Source organism: Pyxicephalus adspersus, chromosome Z (genome assembly GCF_032062135.1).
Source record: "Pyxicephalus adspersus chromosome Z, UCB_Pads_2.0, whole genome shotgun sequence".
In the NCBI taxonomy this organism is placed as follows: domain Eukaryota; kingdom Metazoa; phylum Chordata; class Amphibia; order Anura; family Pyxicephalidae; genus Pyxicephalus; species Pyxicephalus adspersus.
The window spans coordinates 81,982,236-81,999,351 of NC_092871.1; the positions used below are offsets into that span (position 1 = coordinate 81,982,236).

The following is a 17,116-nucleotide window of genomic DNA, read 5'->3' on the forward strand; positions in this document are numbered from 1 at the left end:
AGCGCTCCTATGTATGCATGCCCGAGCATCTCAGGCATGCACAGAAGGAGCCTTTTTGCTCAAAGAGGAAAATTAGCCGATCTCATGCATGCCCAGTGAGATCAGCAATTTTTTTTTCATCCTACAGCACCTGATCCCATGCCTGGATCAGGTGACATATGATGAAGAATCAGGAAGACAAAGATGGCTGTGCCCGGAGTGCCAGCTCGGGGACACCCCTGGAGTGATCATTCTGCCCTGTGGGATTGAAAGTAAGCGTGTTTGTGTTTTGTTTTTGAGTAAAATTCCTCTTTAAGCAGTTGTCATTGCTTTCCTTTGAAGTCTGCAGAGGAAGCAGCCGGTAAGCCTAAGCGCATGTTCAGATGTTTTTTAACACTACAAAATGTCTAAAAGACTAGAAAGAATGGGTCCATTCATTGTGCAGGCAGCAGCGTTATCTTGTGGTGATCCAGACGCTCCTTGTAGCTTTTGTAAAGCTCATGAACGTGCCTCAAGGAAACGTCCTGGTGTAGATTAGCTCATTGTAATCCATGGGAATTTAAACATGGGCTTTTTTTAATGCCTCGGGTCAAACGCTGGGGGAAAATGTCTGTGTAGACTTAGCCTAAGTTTCCTTAAGGCACGTTTATGAGCTTTATCTATAATGTTGCTTGCAAAAAGTAAAGTGTGGGGTAAAGCTGGAAAACACGGGTAACCTCTTTCATTTCAATGGGACTTTTTCCCGTGTTTATAACCACTTGAAACGTAAAAAGTGGGAAGCCGCAGCATAGGTGTTTTCCAGCATTTTTAGGGCAAGCTTTAAAACACTAATAAAAGTGCATAAAACACATATGAACGTTTACATGCATTTTTAAAAATGTCCATGTAGACCCAGTGGGAAGGCAAAAAAAAAAAAAAAGTTATTGGCGCCCGTAAAACTGACCTAAATGGTACAAACTGGTCAAGGATCGCCTGGAGCAACATCTGGAGGAAGGGTTTCACAGATCCCTTGTTGAGGAACACCGCTATACAGGAAAAGAAAATTTGGGGCATCACAGTATCCTTATAGTACAGGGGGCTTGGGTGCAATTGTATGACCCCATTTCATTATTGGTGGCAGGTAAACTTACCCTGAGGGCCACAAACTGCTCATGCTCAAGGATTGGCCTTACAAACTTTAAAAGAGGGGCGTCAACCTAAAATACACAGTGGACCAAAATTAAAAAGCCAGATTTGGCCCCCCTGCTCTAGAGGAACCCTGCTTGAGAAATACTGACATAGATTAATCTTGGTATGACCTATGTATGATCTTTGACATCTATGTAAAAAAAAAAAAAAAAAAAACACACACAACAAAATAAAATTTACACAAAGTTTATATACAGGTATTAAATAAAAACCATAAAAGAAGTTTGCAATAAAATAAAAAGTTGTACGCAGTGTTAATTGGAAGTTAGTCTTCATGTTCTCCCGTGTACTGACAGATGACGTCGTAGCCGAGGGTAACTGAGCCATCGTGATCCCCTTGTAACTGCACCAGAGCTCTGCTTTTCTGTCTGTCTCTGTGGAGGATTTTTCCCACCTGGAAAAAAAATAAAATGTCATTGTTAGTCCAGAGATCTCATATAAGGGTATTTAAAATAGAACCTATCACTTTGCTAATTCATACAAAGGATGAGGTCTGTTTTAATCCTAACTGAAGACGCTCCTTGGCATACAAAGTAGGAGTTTCTGGAGTGAATATTGCTTGAAATTACAGTTCATACACAGTGCAGATTAGGGACATATTTTGAAGGTGGCAGGGTGAAGGATGGGTATTCCATATGTTCCTCCAGAGCCAATACTGCCCCTTTTTTTTCTCCAATAGCTACTGACCATAACTGATCTATCAGCAGAAGGAAAACTTAATCAAGTGAACACCTTAGTACACCAATTACAAACTGAAGCCAGACATTACCTGCCACCGATATTTGCCCAGTACCACCATGACATAGGCTCCCTCTTCTTTTGGTATGACTGTTTCCAACATATCCTGTTTTAAATCTAAGAGAAAGAAAAAGAACAAAGATTTAAAAAAATCATATATACAAATCAGCCACATTCTTGACATTTAAATAAAATGACAAACACACGTTTGTTTGGACTGTTCACAATAGGCATTTGGGGTCCACCAATTGGTCGTTAACATAATGGGTAGGGTTGTTCATTTTTAGGACTGTTGTACAAAATGACATTTACCCAGAACCCCTTTCTTAAGTTAAAGTGATAAATCTTGGGGGTTCACTGCCTAACACCTATACTCAAGTTGTACTGTTCACAATAGCAAAATCTACACTGAAACTTCCTTTCTTGTGCACTCGGACACTCCAGTCCTGTTTTCAGCAAATACCATGCCATGCAAAAAAACAAAACAGAAGTCGGGCATCAGAATTTAATTAGTTTTAAACTTTATTGGTAGCCCTTTTTTTTTTTAATGAAAACCATTATGCTGTATGCTTTAAGACCATACCAATAAAAGACAAGTCTTCTTTACAGCAGAGCTGCATAAAGACATCTGTCCTCCTAAGACACTAGCAAAAAAACTGATGAATGCTGGTAGCAAGGAGCAATCCTGGGCTCAACTTTTAAGAACAGCCCTCCTGTAGGGGCACTACAGCATTAGGATACAAGACATCCTTTGTCCCTCAATGGATAAGAAGTGAGCAGGTTTGCTACTTTTGAGCTATGAGCAATATAAGAATGGGATTTCACCATTTCTTGGGCAGGACCTTACCTTCAAGAATGCGTCCATTTTCCGTCCGACACACGCATGTTGTAGGACTCAAGACATCTTCCACCAACATCTATAAGGATAAAAAAAAAAAAGAGGAGAAGTTAGGATCAGATGTCATCTAATCTGCCATGTTGTATACTTGATAGACATAATTGATTTAAATTAAGCTAAAAAGGTATTAGCTATATGCTAATGAAGTAATTTCACCACTTTAGTCAGAAAAATCCTGACATGGACAATAAATAATTGCATACCTTGGAATTGTAGTATTTTCCTCCTTTATAGCGTCTGTCAATGAACCGAACTTTCAAATCCCGATGTAACCAGCTATGGAACACAACATAAAAAAAAAATGTGAGAAAATTGTAGAGGACCTGTAGACTTTTACAACTATTTTTTAGTTTTTGATTATCTTTTATCTTACTCATAACTAATAGAACAGAAAGACAATAAAGCATGCTGTCTCCTTAAACAGCTTGGGGCTAGACATTTTTAACATTTAAGAAAAGGTATCCAAGTGGTTCCTCCAGAGGTGCACTAGGCCACCAAGCCCTTAACGTGGCTTGGTAATCCCCTTAACATTTCAGCCATCAGTCACCAAGATATATTCGTAGATTTTTTGAGTAAAAGAAAAAAGGAAAGCATCTACCAAGTCTAGTCTAATGCAATTCTAAAAGAAGAGGTAAAAGTTCATAATACGCCTTGCAACTCATGCATACCTTGGTTCCTCTTGCTTTGGTTTTTTCCTGTCTCTGTCCGGACTTCTCGGTCGATGTCTTTTGTCTCTGCTGCAATAACTTTCGTTTTTGCTCTCCTTTCTGGTTTCTTCTTTGTCTGTTCTACTTTTTTCTCCATCCGGTGAACGGTCTTTGTGCTTTTCTTTACCTTCCCTCACTTCCTCCTCTTTCTTCGCTACTTTACTTAACCGACCTGAAGGATAAGAGAACATCAAAATTTAGCAAAAAGATCTTCAGGTCAAACAATATTCAGCTTTGTTCATTGGTTGATTCTGTATTGCTAATGATACTGCTTACTTTCCACACTCTTGTAGATCAAGTACAGACTGTACTCCATATACATTTTGCTTGTGTGAAGTTTGTAGAGCACAGATATTATGGGTGCAAACTACAGGGTACAGGCCAGGTGTTTATTCTATTCTACAGTAGGTCTGCCCGGTATTGTACAGCATTTTTTGAATTCTTGGGCCCTCTGGGTAAGAAGGTGGGGGGACCACACCCATGTTGGGTGCAGCCATATTTACTCAGCATTATTAGCAACACACTAGTAGTTATTGCTCTGCTTATCTCGTGTATTAAAGTCTATTGGAAAGTATTTTAAACACACACTTGCAATAAAAAACACACTTCTCATGCCCCTAATCTTTGTAATTTATTGAGCTGACAAAAGCAGCCTCAAAAAGGGAGCACACCTATACAACTCAGGCCATTTACCTTCAACTTGCAGCCGCAGCCACTAGAGGGAGGGCGGGTACAACTCAATATCAGCTAAAGGTTACAACACCAATTCAAATAAAGGAATCAACTATATTGTTTTAACCCATTCATGAATACATTGAATTGGAAGGATAGAGCAAGGGCTACTGCTCAGACAAGAAAGTGACCTGCAGAAAATATACTGGCCTACAAACTTGGATGTAAATATGTCAGATCAGCCTAGAAATTATATATCAGTTTCCCATCCCCTGGGTTGGGATTATGACTTTAAAGAGAATTCAGATGTGTTGTAGTGGATATGAGCCTATGCTGAATATGCTAACAGAAAGAAAGAGCAGAATGATGACCAGGATGTGCCATCTGTACCTGATCATATTTATCTGATAAATATAGCCACCTCTGGTGATAAGTTACAATAAAGTTACATGCTTGTTTCTGGATTTAGAAATACATCCCAAGATTCAAGTAAGAACACACATGACCCTTGTGTATAGTCAATATTTGCCTGTTCCTGGAGTTCATCTTTAAATTACAGGTCAATGTAAGCTATAGAAATAATAGACTTCCCTTCAGAATAGCTCATCTTGCAGCAACCGTAATTGCTTTTCTCCTACAGTGTAAAGTTGGACAGAGTCCAATGTGAATCAGTAACCCTTCTGTAAATACGTATCTAAGTAACAAAATAATTATCACTGCTTCAGGTGTGCAGGCTAAAAAGCTATAAATCATTGGTGTGGTTTGGTCTGTTACAGTGCATTATCCTATCTTATCTTCTGGACATAGAGGGAGGAGACAAGCGCTGATAACCCGATTAACAAGGGTTGTAGACACATGGGACACACGCTATAATAGTCATATGATGGATGTTACTGACTATTAAGTTAGCGAGATCTGATGTAATTATAAGGAATGTGTAGCTCGTGCTTGCATAATCTTTGTAACAATGGCACATCTGGGCGTGCGACTGGTCTTGTATCATCCAGTTCTTCTGCATGATTGAGAAACAAGTAAAAGGGTTTGACTTACTTAGATCCTTGGCGTATTTTGTGTACTCTGCATTGGTGACCAACTTTATGGCGAACTGAGACACTGTCACCACCTTTCCTCCAATGGCAAGCTTTATCATGGCTCGGCAATTGTCTGCATCCATGCCTTCTACCTGATGAAAATATACAAAGTTATTTTGCGTTAATGCCAAAAGTATCCAAACGATTTTATCTGCAACAGTGATAACAAATGAAAAAAATAATCTACAAGTAAAGGATGCTGCCCAGATCCGCCTAAAGTTAGCTATAATAATGCCAAGGGTATCAAGGGGTCCTTGGGGGCCATAGGAAAGGATTTTGAATAAAATGTAATTTATGATGCCTTGTAAACAACTTTAAAATATTTACTGCTGTACATTACAGAAATACTAACAAAAAAAAAAATCAAATCAATCTAGTCCTACCTTGCCATAAAGGTCCTTGTGGGAGCCATTCTGTATTAGCACTGCACTTCCAGTGCCCAAGCCTTTGGATTCTTCTGCCTCTTGCCCAGGCTTCAAGGGTTTGCGAGGTTTCTGGGGCTCCAATTCTTGTAATGCAGAACGATCAGCACCTAAACCCAGACCCTTAGGGCGTAACTTCTGCTCCAGTGGCTTAATATCCCTAAAAAATAAATGCATTGGAGTGAATGTCTTTTCAATGTTATTGCAAATAAAAGTAATCAGTTTAATGTTTGACTATATTCTAGAGGAGGAAACAAAGGCCACATTTACCCAGAGAAGCTTTGATACCATGGTGGAAAAAACGAATAGGCAAGTATGCCTTGCTAGGAGGAATTCAGCAATCGATAGACTGTGACCTTGCCCTGGATGGACAGTCTCTTTAATAAATTGTTACACTGCCCCTGTATTAGTCAAATTCCAACTCACTGTTTAAATGTCTTTCCAATGCCTTCTCCTTCTTTCCAGCCCATTCCTCGAAGCATGGCCATCCCGTACTGTTCCACAGGAACCGTTTCATAATCTGCAGTCTCAGCCTAAGGAAAAAATGTAGATAATTAGGAGCAAGAATAATAAAGCTTCAGCCCATGGAATATAATAGAGTATGAAGGAAACTATTTTTAAATACAGTGAGGAGGATAACTTACAGATTCTGGCCTTAGATCCACTTTCACTGTGTCTCCATCTTCATATCCAGAAGGAGCTCTGTTTTGCATGAGTAAAGGGATACAGAGAGTCTGATCCACATCTGAATCATTCTGCTCCGATTTACGTGATTCTTAAAATCAGAAAGAAAAATAGAAATACCAGTTAATATTAATAACATTAACAGACATTAATAGCAAACAGTGTAGAACAAGGCAAGCTAATGTATTCTTTGTAGTAAGACCATAGACCAGGAAATAGTTCTTTACTGTCGCACTCTGGATCCACAATAAAAACGCTATGGTACTCAAAAATGGAAAATATAGGGTACTGTCAGCTCTAGCACAGATTAATAGATCAGCCACTTGGAGCAGGAGTCACATCTTAGCCATGGTACATGGTCAGATCCACCCCCTTCCCTTTCCAAATTTGTTAATCACATGTCAGTACCTGCAATCAGCTCTTGAACAGCTTGCGAGAGAACAGCATCCTCTTCTGTCTGTGGGATGCCATTTTCAGATTCGCCTTTGGTCTTGCTTAGCAGAGTCCACCTGTTCTTGTTTATCAGGGGGATCACCAGCGGCTTGTCTACAGGAGATGGATTAGTACTGTAAAGATAAAAAAAAATTGTTTAGTTACTGGAACAAAATATGAAGGCAAATTTACCATTTGTAAATTTTTCATCAGACTAGGAATACTGGACAACTGTTCTGGTGACAGCTAAGAGAGGTGCCACTTTGCCATTCTCTCCCTCCCCTCTCCAAAGAGCAGAACAACACTGTACTTTCCTATGGAGGTTTTTCCATCAAGCCCCTTTTCATAGTACAGAACAGTGATGTGTGTATAAACTTTGTTCGTTCTTCTGTCTCTGGAACGCGTGACAGACAGATACAGACAGTGACACAGGATGAGAGGACCTTGCCCCGAAGCGCTTACAATCTATCACTGGAAGCCATGATGGAAGACAATTTCCAGCGACACTGATCTGACATCCAGTGTTCTCCCTGGCCCTTTGTAGCTGGGCGCTCCACCCGGCTGTTTTGGGCAGTTGCTGAAGAGTTGGGTCACAACACAGGGGTAGCAACCAACATACAATTTATTCCCACACAGTCTGAAAAAATGTCTGGGTTGAACACTAGACATCTATTCAAAGTCTTTGGTGAACTTTGTGTAGCTCTTCTAGAGCTAATGAGAATAGTTCTGGGGTGTATGGGGAGCGCAGTGGACATGGCATCTTGTGCAGTGCAAGAGAGGAAATGGTGGTGCAACCTCTGAAGAGGTCCTCTTCTAGATTCATGCAATAATCCAGCATGTGTTATTTCCTGTGATACAGACCGCTCTGAGCTGCTCTCTCTTCCTGTGCCTGGTCTTGTTTCCACCCCATCCACCTGCCTGGCCCCTCCCACAGATATGTACAAAGCGATGATGACAAAGCTACATTCCCAATGTTAAATATGTTATTAATGTTAGGTTATTATTATATATCTGGGAGGGTCATTGCATATATTGCAAATACACAAAATAAGGAAACGTTGTTCAAGAAGCAGCGCGTCTCTTGGGAAACCTGTAAGACCCTCATGTATGTAGCCGGCAGAATAGAGCACACCTGGCATGAATGCCCCCCCCCCTCCCACGTTGTATTTCAGTATAGCGGGTCAGACACACGCACGCCTTTCATTTTAGCTACAGGGGTTATGGTTACAACATAGCAGGTATTCAAATGTCTGTGAACCCACAGCAAAGATTTTCTCTCTCCTGACTTTCCTTTCCTTTTTATTTGCATTCCATTAGCTAGAAAATAGGTCTCAGGACCTTGCTGCCATCTTTGTTTTGAATGGTGAGATTTACCCTCACTTCCTGTCTCAACCGGAAGTACAGGGAAATATCAACAATGGAAACCTACCAAAGTACGGGCATCAAGTAAAGCAATGTACCATAAAATCCTAAAAAAGTGACCCGTGGTTGAAACTTCTATACAGCGACATGAACTGTCTGTATACGTATAAGATCACCAAAAACCTGTACCCCCCTTTTTTCGCTGTGGTTTAATCCGCCGATCCCGACCTCACTGCAGAACAAACATACACGGGCAGGAATAAACCATTATGCCCATAAACAGGGGAGGCTTCAGGAAAATCCAGGTATGTGCACAGGCAAAGCTTAAAGTTTATATATTTTTTATAAGCCCTTTCCTAAGGAGCACGGCTTACCTACACAGGCCTGTACACAGCTAGGCAAATATACAAACAAGGCAATCGTTATATCACAAATGTTACCTGAGAAGCTCCTTGCCCTCTGTCCCCACTAGATAATCCTTTTTCTCCTCTTCCTTGAGCACCTGGTTGATTGTCCCGTTTAGTTTCGGTTTGGTAGTTCGTGTAAAGCCGAATGATACGGGAACTTGAGATTTTCCAATCGCTGCCATGTCGGTAGATGCTGTATTGAAGTAATGGTAACTTGCGGAAGGGGCGGTATTATTTAAAAGGGCGGGGTTCCCAAAAAGGGGCGTTGATTGCGGTGTGACGTCAGACGTACAGAGAAGGGTGAATATTTCACTTCCTGTATATGGAAGGTGTGAAAATGTTTGGAGAGATTTTTTTAACTCAGTCTGATGAATAGAGACTTTTATCTATATTCTGTAGATCTAGATATTATATCTATTTTATCAAGTATAACTTATTTTCACTCCCTATAGATTGTGTATTTGGGTAGGATCTGGAAGCACAGCAAAGCACCTGCTGGGGGATATAATTATTATTATTAATAATAAACAGGATGTATATAGTGCCAGCATATTAGTCAGTGCTGTACATTAAATTGGGGTTGCAAAGACAAACAGATACAAACAATAACACAGGAGGAGGGGAGGACCCTGCCCCGAAGAGCTTACAATCTAATAGATATTGGGGGGAAGTGACTTTGGGGTGAAGTAAAGCGCCTGTGATCACAAGAGAGTACTTGAGGGGTGTGAACTGGGCTACAAAAGAGCTGCTAGGGGAATTTGGGGGTTGTGGGAAAGCACATGTGTGATTTTGGGGTTCAGGAAAGCAAAGAGTTGCGGGTGAGTGCATTGTGATGACGGAGAGCTCCTAGGGGTAAAAACGCATTCTGGGGGTAAAGGGGAGTGCCTGGGGAAGGGGTGTTGCTATCTAGGGAGTGCATGAGGGGGTATAAGTGACGCCTGAAGGGGTGAGATCTTAGGGTTCAGGAAACCACATCCCTTTCCACTCTCAGGACCTAACTAGATACATTTAAGGCCATCAATATACCTAGCGTTCTGTAACTAGCCCTCCTCAAAACAAATTAGTTAGATAAATTTGGGTAATTTTTTTTTATTTTTGCTGACTGCTCCATGTCAGCACACAACAGGAAATAACTAGCACACCCAGGAGGGAAGTTCTGAAATACTTAAAGCTTTCAAGGAAACCTGTAGACAGAACTTTTTTGACTAAACTAACCACAGTGTAGGCTGCCAGTTCAATGCAATAATGACACAATAAGCCTGATTTATTAAAGCTCTCCAAGGCTGGAGAGGATACACTTTCATCAGTGAAACGGGGTGATCCAGTAAACGTGGACTAGATTGCCCATCTATTTGTTATCAAATGTTTTTAATTCTGGACCAGATCCATTATAGGTGTTCTGGATCACCCAACTTAACTGATGAAAGTGTTGGAGAGCTTTAATATATCAGGCCCAATGTGTGAGCAGCAGACTAGGTTGCCACGTTGGAGTAGCTGTCCAATGACACTTGAATGGCTGCTGTGCAGGAAGAGGACATGCTATGAATGAGCTGTGACCCCCTAAAAATTTTTTAACCCTTTGATTACCTAAGTCGATGGTTTGGACAATCTGGGAGGCACCAAGGCTTTCCTATTCTTATAATGACATATGTTCTGACTGACATGACAGTTGGTATTCATGTATTTCTGCAAGCAGTGCTCCTGTAGCAAGTCAACTCTTTAAGGAAAAAGTATTCACATCTTGTGTCTGTGGCTCCACATACAAGATTACTTATGGCATACATAAAATATATAAAGCTTTTATTGAGGTGTCTCAACCAGCATACCCATTAGGTGGATTCCAGGATTCACATTATGATCCAAATATACAGAAAGATTACCATACCCCTGAGACACGGATGGAGTGTGTGAAGATTTGTTGCTTAAATTTATCAAACACAATACCATACCCAGAGGGACCAGGAGGGGGCTCCTCTTCAAGGTGACCTTTAGCAACCATCCAGGGGGCACTTTACCTGGACAGCCAGAGATTTACACCAGGTAGGTGGCTACGCCACTACTGAGAGTATACAGAAGGAATGCTAGGTATATGGACCTTGAATTTATCTAATCAGAGTGGGAGAGTAAAGTGATTTACCTGTTGTGTGCTGACTTGGAGCCATCAGAAGTATTTTGGCCCCTGCTAAAAAAGTAAATCAATGCAAAAAACAAAACAAAAGTCAATTCAACAACTCAACTGTGAGTTCCCAACCAGGATTTGCTAGGGGTTCCTTGACCAATAAGCAATTTGTGCCACTCAGGTCAATTTATGTGAACATATATGTGTGCCCCAAAAACATAGTAGTTTAGGAACAATTATTATTTAATTTTCAAAGACAAAACTTCTCTTTTACTGATTAAAAACATATAAAATTGTATTATTTGTTCCAAATACAGTAACAAAAAACAATATACCTCAAAACACAATACAATCTCACATATTGCAACATTATGAATTCGTTTTAGGATGGTTCATATGCATAAAGAATCTTTTCATCATATTTAAATGGGTTACACATTTGGAGAAAAACTGCTTCCTCTGACCAATGGAAATACATACCGTATTTTTCGGACTATAAGACGCTCCGGCCTATAAGACGCACCCAATTTTAAAGGAGAAAAACCTAGAAAAAAAAGATTCTGAACAAAATACTAAAAAATCACTCTGTGTCAATGAGCCCACAGCATCGCGGGATCGGGTGAGTATGATTTTTTTTAATTACCGGTATATTTAACGTGTATTCGGTGTATAAGACGCACCCACTTTTCCCCCCCAGTTTTGGGGAAGAAAAAGTGCGTCTTATAGTCCGAAAAATACGGTAATCAGTGAGAGTTCAGAATACAAGTAGGTGTAACAAGTTGTAAGCTTCAAAAAGAAAGAAGCCATACACATTATTAACATAACTGCTGGGTGGTTATGCTAATCATGTATACAGAATCCTATACAAGCAGGCATCTATTGTTTAGGACCCCTGGGTGTGAACTTTCATTTACATACAATGCCTAGGACAATCTGAACCATCCTAAAATAACATTTTATTATTGCAAAATGTGCATTGTTTAATGTTTTAATATATATTGGTGTTTTTACTGTATTTGGAACAATGAATAAAAATATATATGTTTTTTAAACAGTACAGGTAGTCCCTGGGTTACATAGCAGATAGGGACTGTAGGTTTGTTGAATTTGTATGTCAGCGCAGGTACAATATTTTAATAAATGCAATTAGGACAGATGTTTGTCTCAACATATTTTTAGGCAGCATGGTGTCAGTTACTGTATAAAATCCTCACTTTGAGTTAATAACAAAAAAAGCAAAAAAAAAAATGTATGGAGACTAGATAGACATTCATTACCTTCTGGAGCAAGCTGTGCTTTGAAAAAGAAACAACTGCAGAGTTTGTCTTGGTCATTAAAGATTTACAAGGTTAAGAAAAGCAAAATACGTCTGCCAGTCATGCAAACCACCCATCCAACCCTTCCTCCTGCACAAGAAGGAGGAAGTAAGTCTTTTTGTATCCAGGAGTCATCCGTATGTCAGATGTCCTTAACTCAGGGACTATCTGTAAATAATTCCTGTTTAATATCATTATTAATAATAATTATTAATATTAATAAAATTGTTCCCAATACAGTAAAAAAAAGAAACTCCAATATACATAAAAACACCATACAATCTCACATACAGCAATATTAGGAATTTATTTTAGAATGGTTCATATGCATAAAGAATCCTTTCACCATATTTCAAATGGATGTTCCATTTTGTAGAAAAACTGCTTCCGCAGACCAATGGAAATACATACTCAATGACAGCTGAGAATACAAGTAGGTGTAACAAGTTGTAAGCTCTTGTCTTTAGTCCATTCAGATAAATTGTCCAGCATTATATGTAAATGAAAGCTCACACGTGCAACTGTCCTCAACATTAGCTGCTGGCCAGTTTCCCATTGTAGACATGAAAAGCTGCCCCAGACAAAAAACACCATTAATCTAACACATGTGGATCCTTCCAAAAAGAAAGGAGCCATACACCTTATTAACATAACTGGTCTGATGCTGGGTGGTTATGCTAATCATGTATACAGAGTCCTATACAGGCAGGCATTTATTGTTTAGGATCCCTGGGTGTGAGCTTTCATTTACATATAATGCCTGGGAACCATCTTAAAATAACATTTTAATATTGCAATATGTGGATTGTATAGTGTTTTAATATATATTGGTGTTTTTACTGTATTTGGAACAATGAATAAAAATATATATGTTTTTTAAACAGTACGGGTAGTCCCCGGGTTACATACCAGATAGGGACTGTACGTTTGAACTTGAATTTGTATGTCAGAACAGGTACAATATTTTAATAAATGCACGTAGGACAGATGTTTGTCTTAACATATTTTTGGGCAGCATGGTGTCAGTTACTGTATAAAATCCTCACTGTGAGTTAAGAACAAAAATAGCAAAAAAAAAATGTATGGAGACTAGACATTCAATAACTTCTGGAGCAAGCTGTGCTTTGGTTTGCAAAAAGAAACAACTGCAGAGTTTGTCTTGGTCATTAAAAAGTTACAAGGTTAAGAAAAGCAAAATACTTCTGCAAGTCATACAAACCACCCATCCAAACCTCCGTTCTGCACAGGAGGGAGCAAGAAAGCCTGTTTGTATCCAGGAGTCATCCGTATGTCAGATGTCCTTAACTCAGGGACTGTAAATAATTCCTGTTTATTATTATTATTACAATAATAATAATAAAAATTGTTCCCAATACATTAAAAAAACTGGAATATACATAAAACAAGGTACAATGGCACATATTGCAATATTAGGAATTTGTTTTAGGATGTTTAATATGCATAGAGAATCCTTTCACTATATTTAAATGGATGTTGCATTTCACAGAAAAGCTGCTTCCTCAGACCAGTGGAAATACATTTTCAATGAGAGCTGAGAATACAAGTAGGTGTAACAAGTTGTAAGCTTATGTCTTTAGTCTATTCAGACAAACTGTCCTAAGCATTATATGTAAATGAAAGCTCACACATGCTACTATCCTAAACATTGGGTGCTGGCCAGTTTCCCATTGTAGACATGAAAAGCTGTCCCAGGCAAAAAACAACAATAATCAAACACACGGAGGATCCTTCCAAAAAGATAGGAGCCATACACCTTATTAACATAACTGGTCTGATGCTGGGTGGTTATGCTAATCATGTATACAGAGTCCTATACAGAGCCATTGTTTGGGATCCCTGGATGTGAGCTTTCATTAACATATAATGCCTAGGACAATTTGTCTGAATAGACTAAAAACATAGGCTAGGTACACAGGTGAAATGGTTCTCGTATGAAAATCGGTTCAGGGCTGATATCGGACGAAAATCTTACATGTGTACAGCGCTCGTCGTCCATCGTTTGAATGACCGTCTTGGTGTATCCACGGACGACGAATGATCATAATGCAAGTGAAGGGGGAGAGAGCGCAGCAGGGTGCCGCTCCGTCATCTCCCCCTTCTCTCTTTATAGAGCAGAACCGTGCTGTATGTACAGAGCTCGTCCATGCATCGTGCAGGCGTTTGTGGTTGGAAAAGATCTTTTCCAATGATAATTATTGTGCGTGTGTACTTAGAAAATAGGCTTACCTAGACCTACTTGGATGAAAGATTGAGATGTGTATTCTCAGCTCTCATTAAGTATGCATTTCTATTGGTCTGAGGAAGCGTTCTTTCTGCGCAACACTTAACCAAATATGGTGAAAGGATACTCTATGAATATGAAATATCCTAAAACAAAATTTTTATATTGCCATATTGTGTGATTGTGTAGTGCTTTAATGTATATTGGTGTGGTTTTTTTTACTGTATTTGGAACAATTAATACCATTTGATATATTTTTTTAATCAATATAAGATAATTTTTGGTCTTTGAATATGAAATAATTGTCCCTAAACTACTGTCTGTTTTAGGAGCACATATATATATATATATATATATATATATATATTGTGTGTGTGTATATATATATATATATATATATATATATATATATATATATATATAGTTAAAAATTGCTAGTTTATTTTAAGTTGCATCATGGGGTGTATCTAAAAATTATGACCTCCAATGAAACAATGAGCCTACTCAGGGGCCACACATGCTGCAACTGACTGTAAGTGTGACCCCACTTGGCACACCTCAGGAATTTCCTGTCATAAAAACATAAGTTCTATGCTTGATAACCTCTGATCACTCATTGCTAGGCAACCAGTGCATGTTGCTGCACAACCCCTGAGGTAAATTTGGGAATGATAATTATGCATATTACATAACTTTTTTCAGTCTAATCTTTTGTTTGCTGGTGAGGCGATCCTGGAAGGGCCCTTACTTTCCCCGTTGGCTGCAGTCTCCACCATGACAGGAAGAATCTGTGCCGTCTCTCTTGTCATTTCTTTCTGCCAATCACATAAGCCAGCCATTTCTTTCAACCAATCACAATAGCTTGCTCATCTCTCTCCTATCTCATGTCCTAAGTCTGCTTACGCGATTGGCTGAACATAATGACAGGAAAGCAGATTTGGCTTCTGTGATTGGCTGATTGAAATAATAAAAGAGAAGACTCAGATTCTTTCTGTCACAATGAAGTCTGTGGCCCAGTTCGGTGGATCCCATGGCCCAGTACCTTGTCCCCAGCCTGGTGGTTGGGGCCCCTGCTATAAATTACCTTTTCTTTTTGAATATAAATAAAATCACCTGACTGCTCACAGGGCAGACCAACAAATTCCTTTTCCTAAACCACAATTAAATGACATTTTCCTCCCCTGGAAACACTTTGGTGGGGTTTTCCTGCTTTTTAAACCTTCCCTGACAGCTCCAACAAAATCCTGGTAACACCCATATGGAACACTAAAGATTCCAAGGTCCTTTCCTCTGTACAAATGCTACAAATAGGTGGGGTATTTATACCATTACAACGCCCCGTTTGCCCAGCTCACATTACCGAGGAGGAAGAACGTCACCCTAATTTTAGACGCATTCTGGAGAATCAGCTTTGGTGGTCGTTGGCTTCAGCTAAAAAAAAAAAAAAAACTAGAGAAAGAAAAACAGGCTGTTCACATGGCAATTATCTCCTTGCAAAGGCTGTTTCACTTGGATAAGTAAATGAGTCGAAGCTCTGCTTCACTTGACCATCCAATCACGTGCAAGGAAAAATTTTGGTTTTACATTTCCTTGCACATGATTGGGAATTCTTTGCAAAATGAATTTGCATGGCATTCACTAAGCTAAGTGAAGGATCCCTTGCAAGGAGATAATTCACAGATTCCCATTGAGATATTTTCTCTGGGCCCATCCAGAAGAACCCAGGTGGAGAATTTGGGTCAGGATTTAGGTGGTGTGGTCAGCGTTGTAGGTTTAGGTGCAGGCTGGTCCGGGCTGAGTCACATGAACACTCAACTAAGTAATCTCGCATCAATCTAACCTGGGCAATCCTCTCTGTATCAGAATTTGAATACTCATGACCCTATATATGTGTGGTAACCCTCCATTCCCTATCCAAGAAAAATCCCTGAAACACCGACGTTCTCCATACATCCACTAAAGAAGCCTATCGGCGAAACGCGTTAGGATACGAGACGTTCTTTCACTATTTCTTAAATAGGGATTTCTATTTCTAGCTAGCTAGTCGCATTTCCTATAAATGGGAAAGGCCAAAAAAGTTACCATTTATTGTACACACAAATTAATTGGTATTTGCTACAAGTATTTATCTACAATATTAAAAAAACAGCTCTCCCTTGGTCTTTGTATCATATTTAAATGTTTAGGAGCCCAATACCTAACCCTCCATCCTGATTGGTGGGAATCTTCTGCATGCTTTACAAATAACAACACTTATACTGTTTTTATCTTTCAGAGACATTTTTGGTCGTCGCAGGTCTTTCTCACCTTCTTTCTCCTTTGGCAGTGGATGGATCCTGAATGCTGCAGCATTTTACAGCCAGAAGGCGACTATATTTCTGGAGTTTGCAAATGCCGGAGCCAGCTGCAAAAGCTTAGCAGGGCTTTTCCTTTTTTTCACTTTTGTTTTGAACTCTCTTATGAAAGCATTTTGAAAACAAAACGTTGTGATCAAGCAGGTCCTTTAATGCACAAGAGACAGGCCATGTCACTTCTGCAATTTAATATTCTATACTGCCTGATTGCATTTTTTCAAAATACACTGTGTTCGCATTCCATCACGAGCGCCGCCATCTTTTTTCTTCTACCTTGTTATGACCTGCGCCATCTTGGTTGGCCAGGCCAAAACAAAGTAACTCCTGCAGGTACGTGGTAGTTCATTTGGGATTTCATTCATCCCTGGCAGCCCCCGGGAAAGCCGGGATGTGCCGGGTATTCCAACTTCCTACACATGTGCAGCTAAGCAGTTTTGACAGAAGACAGAAATCAGACAGGTATGTGTTATTGCAGGATATGCAACACCACCTTCTGCAATAAAGA

At 39.6% G+C, this 17,116-nt stretch overlaps 1 protein-coding gene across 1 annotated transcript; it reads right to left on the reverse strand.

Moving 5' to 3' along the window:
- Window positions 1-1,337: 1,337 nt before the first annotated feature.
- On the reverse strand, window positions 1,338-8,809 carry GPKOW (G-patch domain and KOW motifs). The gene is made up of 11 exons (XM_072430270.1): window positions 8,614-8,809; window positions 6,788-6,945; window positions 6,340-6,470; window positions 6,122-6,228; window positions 5,657-5,855; window positions 5,233-5,365; window positions 3,472-3,682; window positions 3,007-3,079; window positions 2,753-2,822; window positions 1,937-2,022; window positions 1,338-1,561 (listed from the first exon to the last, which is right to left on the reverse strand). Exons 1-11 carry the CDS (start codon window positions 8,760-8,762, stop codon window positions 1,433-1,435), a joined length of 1,446 nt encoding a protein of 481 aa, XP_072286371.1. The 5' UTR covers window positions 8,763-8,809; the 3' UTR covers window positions 1,338-1,432.
- Between the last annotated feature and the right edge of the window lie 8,307 nt (window positions 8,810-17,116).

Coding starts and splice junctions, on each gene's coding strand:
- GPKOW (XM_072430270.1), bottom strand. CDS start 8,762: ATGGCAGCGATTGGAAAATCTCAAGTTCCCGTATCATTCGGCTTTACA. Junction 6,946..8,613: donor GAGGGCAAGGAGCTTCTCAG/GTAACATTTGTG, acceptor TTATCTTTACAG/TACTAATCCATCTCCTGTAG. Junction 3,080..3,471: donor CCAAAGCAAGAGGAACCAAG/GTATGCATGAGT, acceptor TGTGTTCCATAG/CTGGTTACATCGGGATTTGA.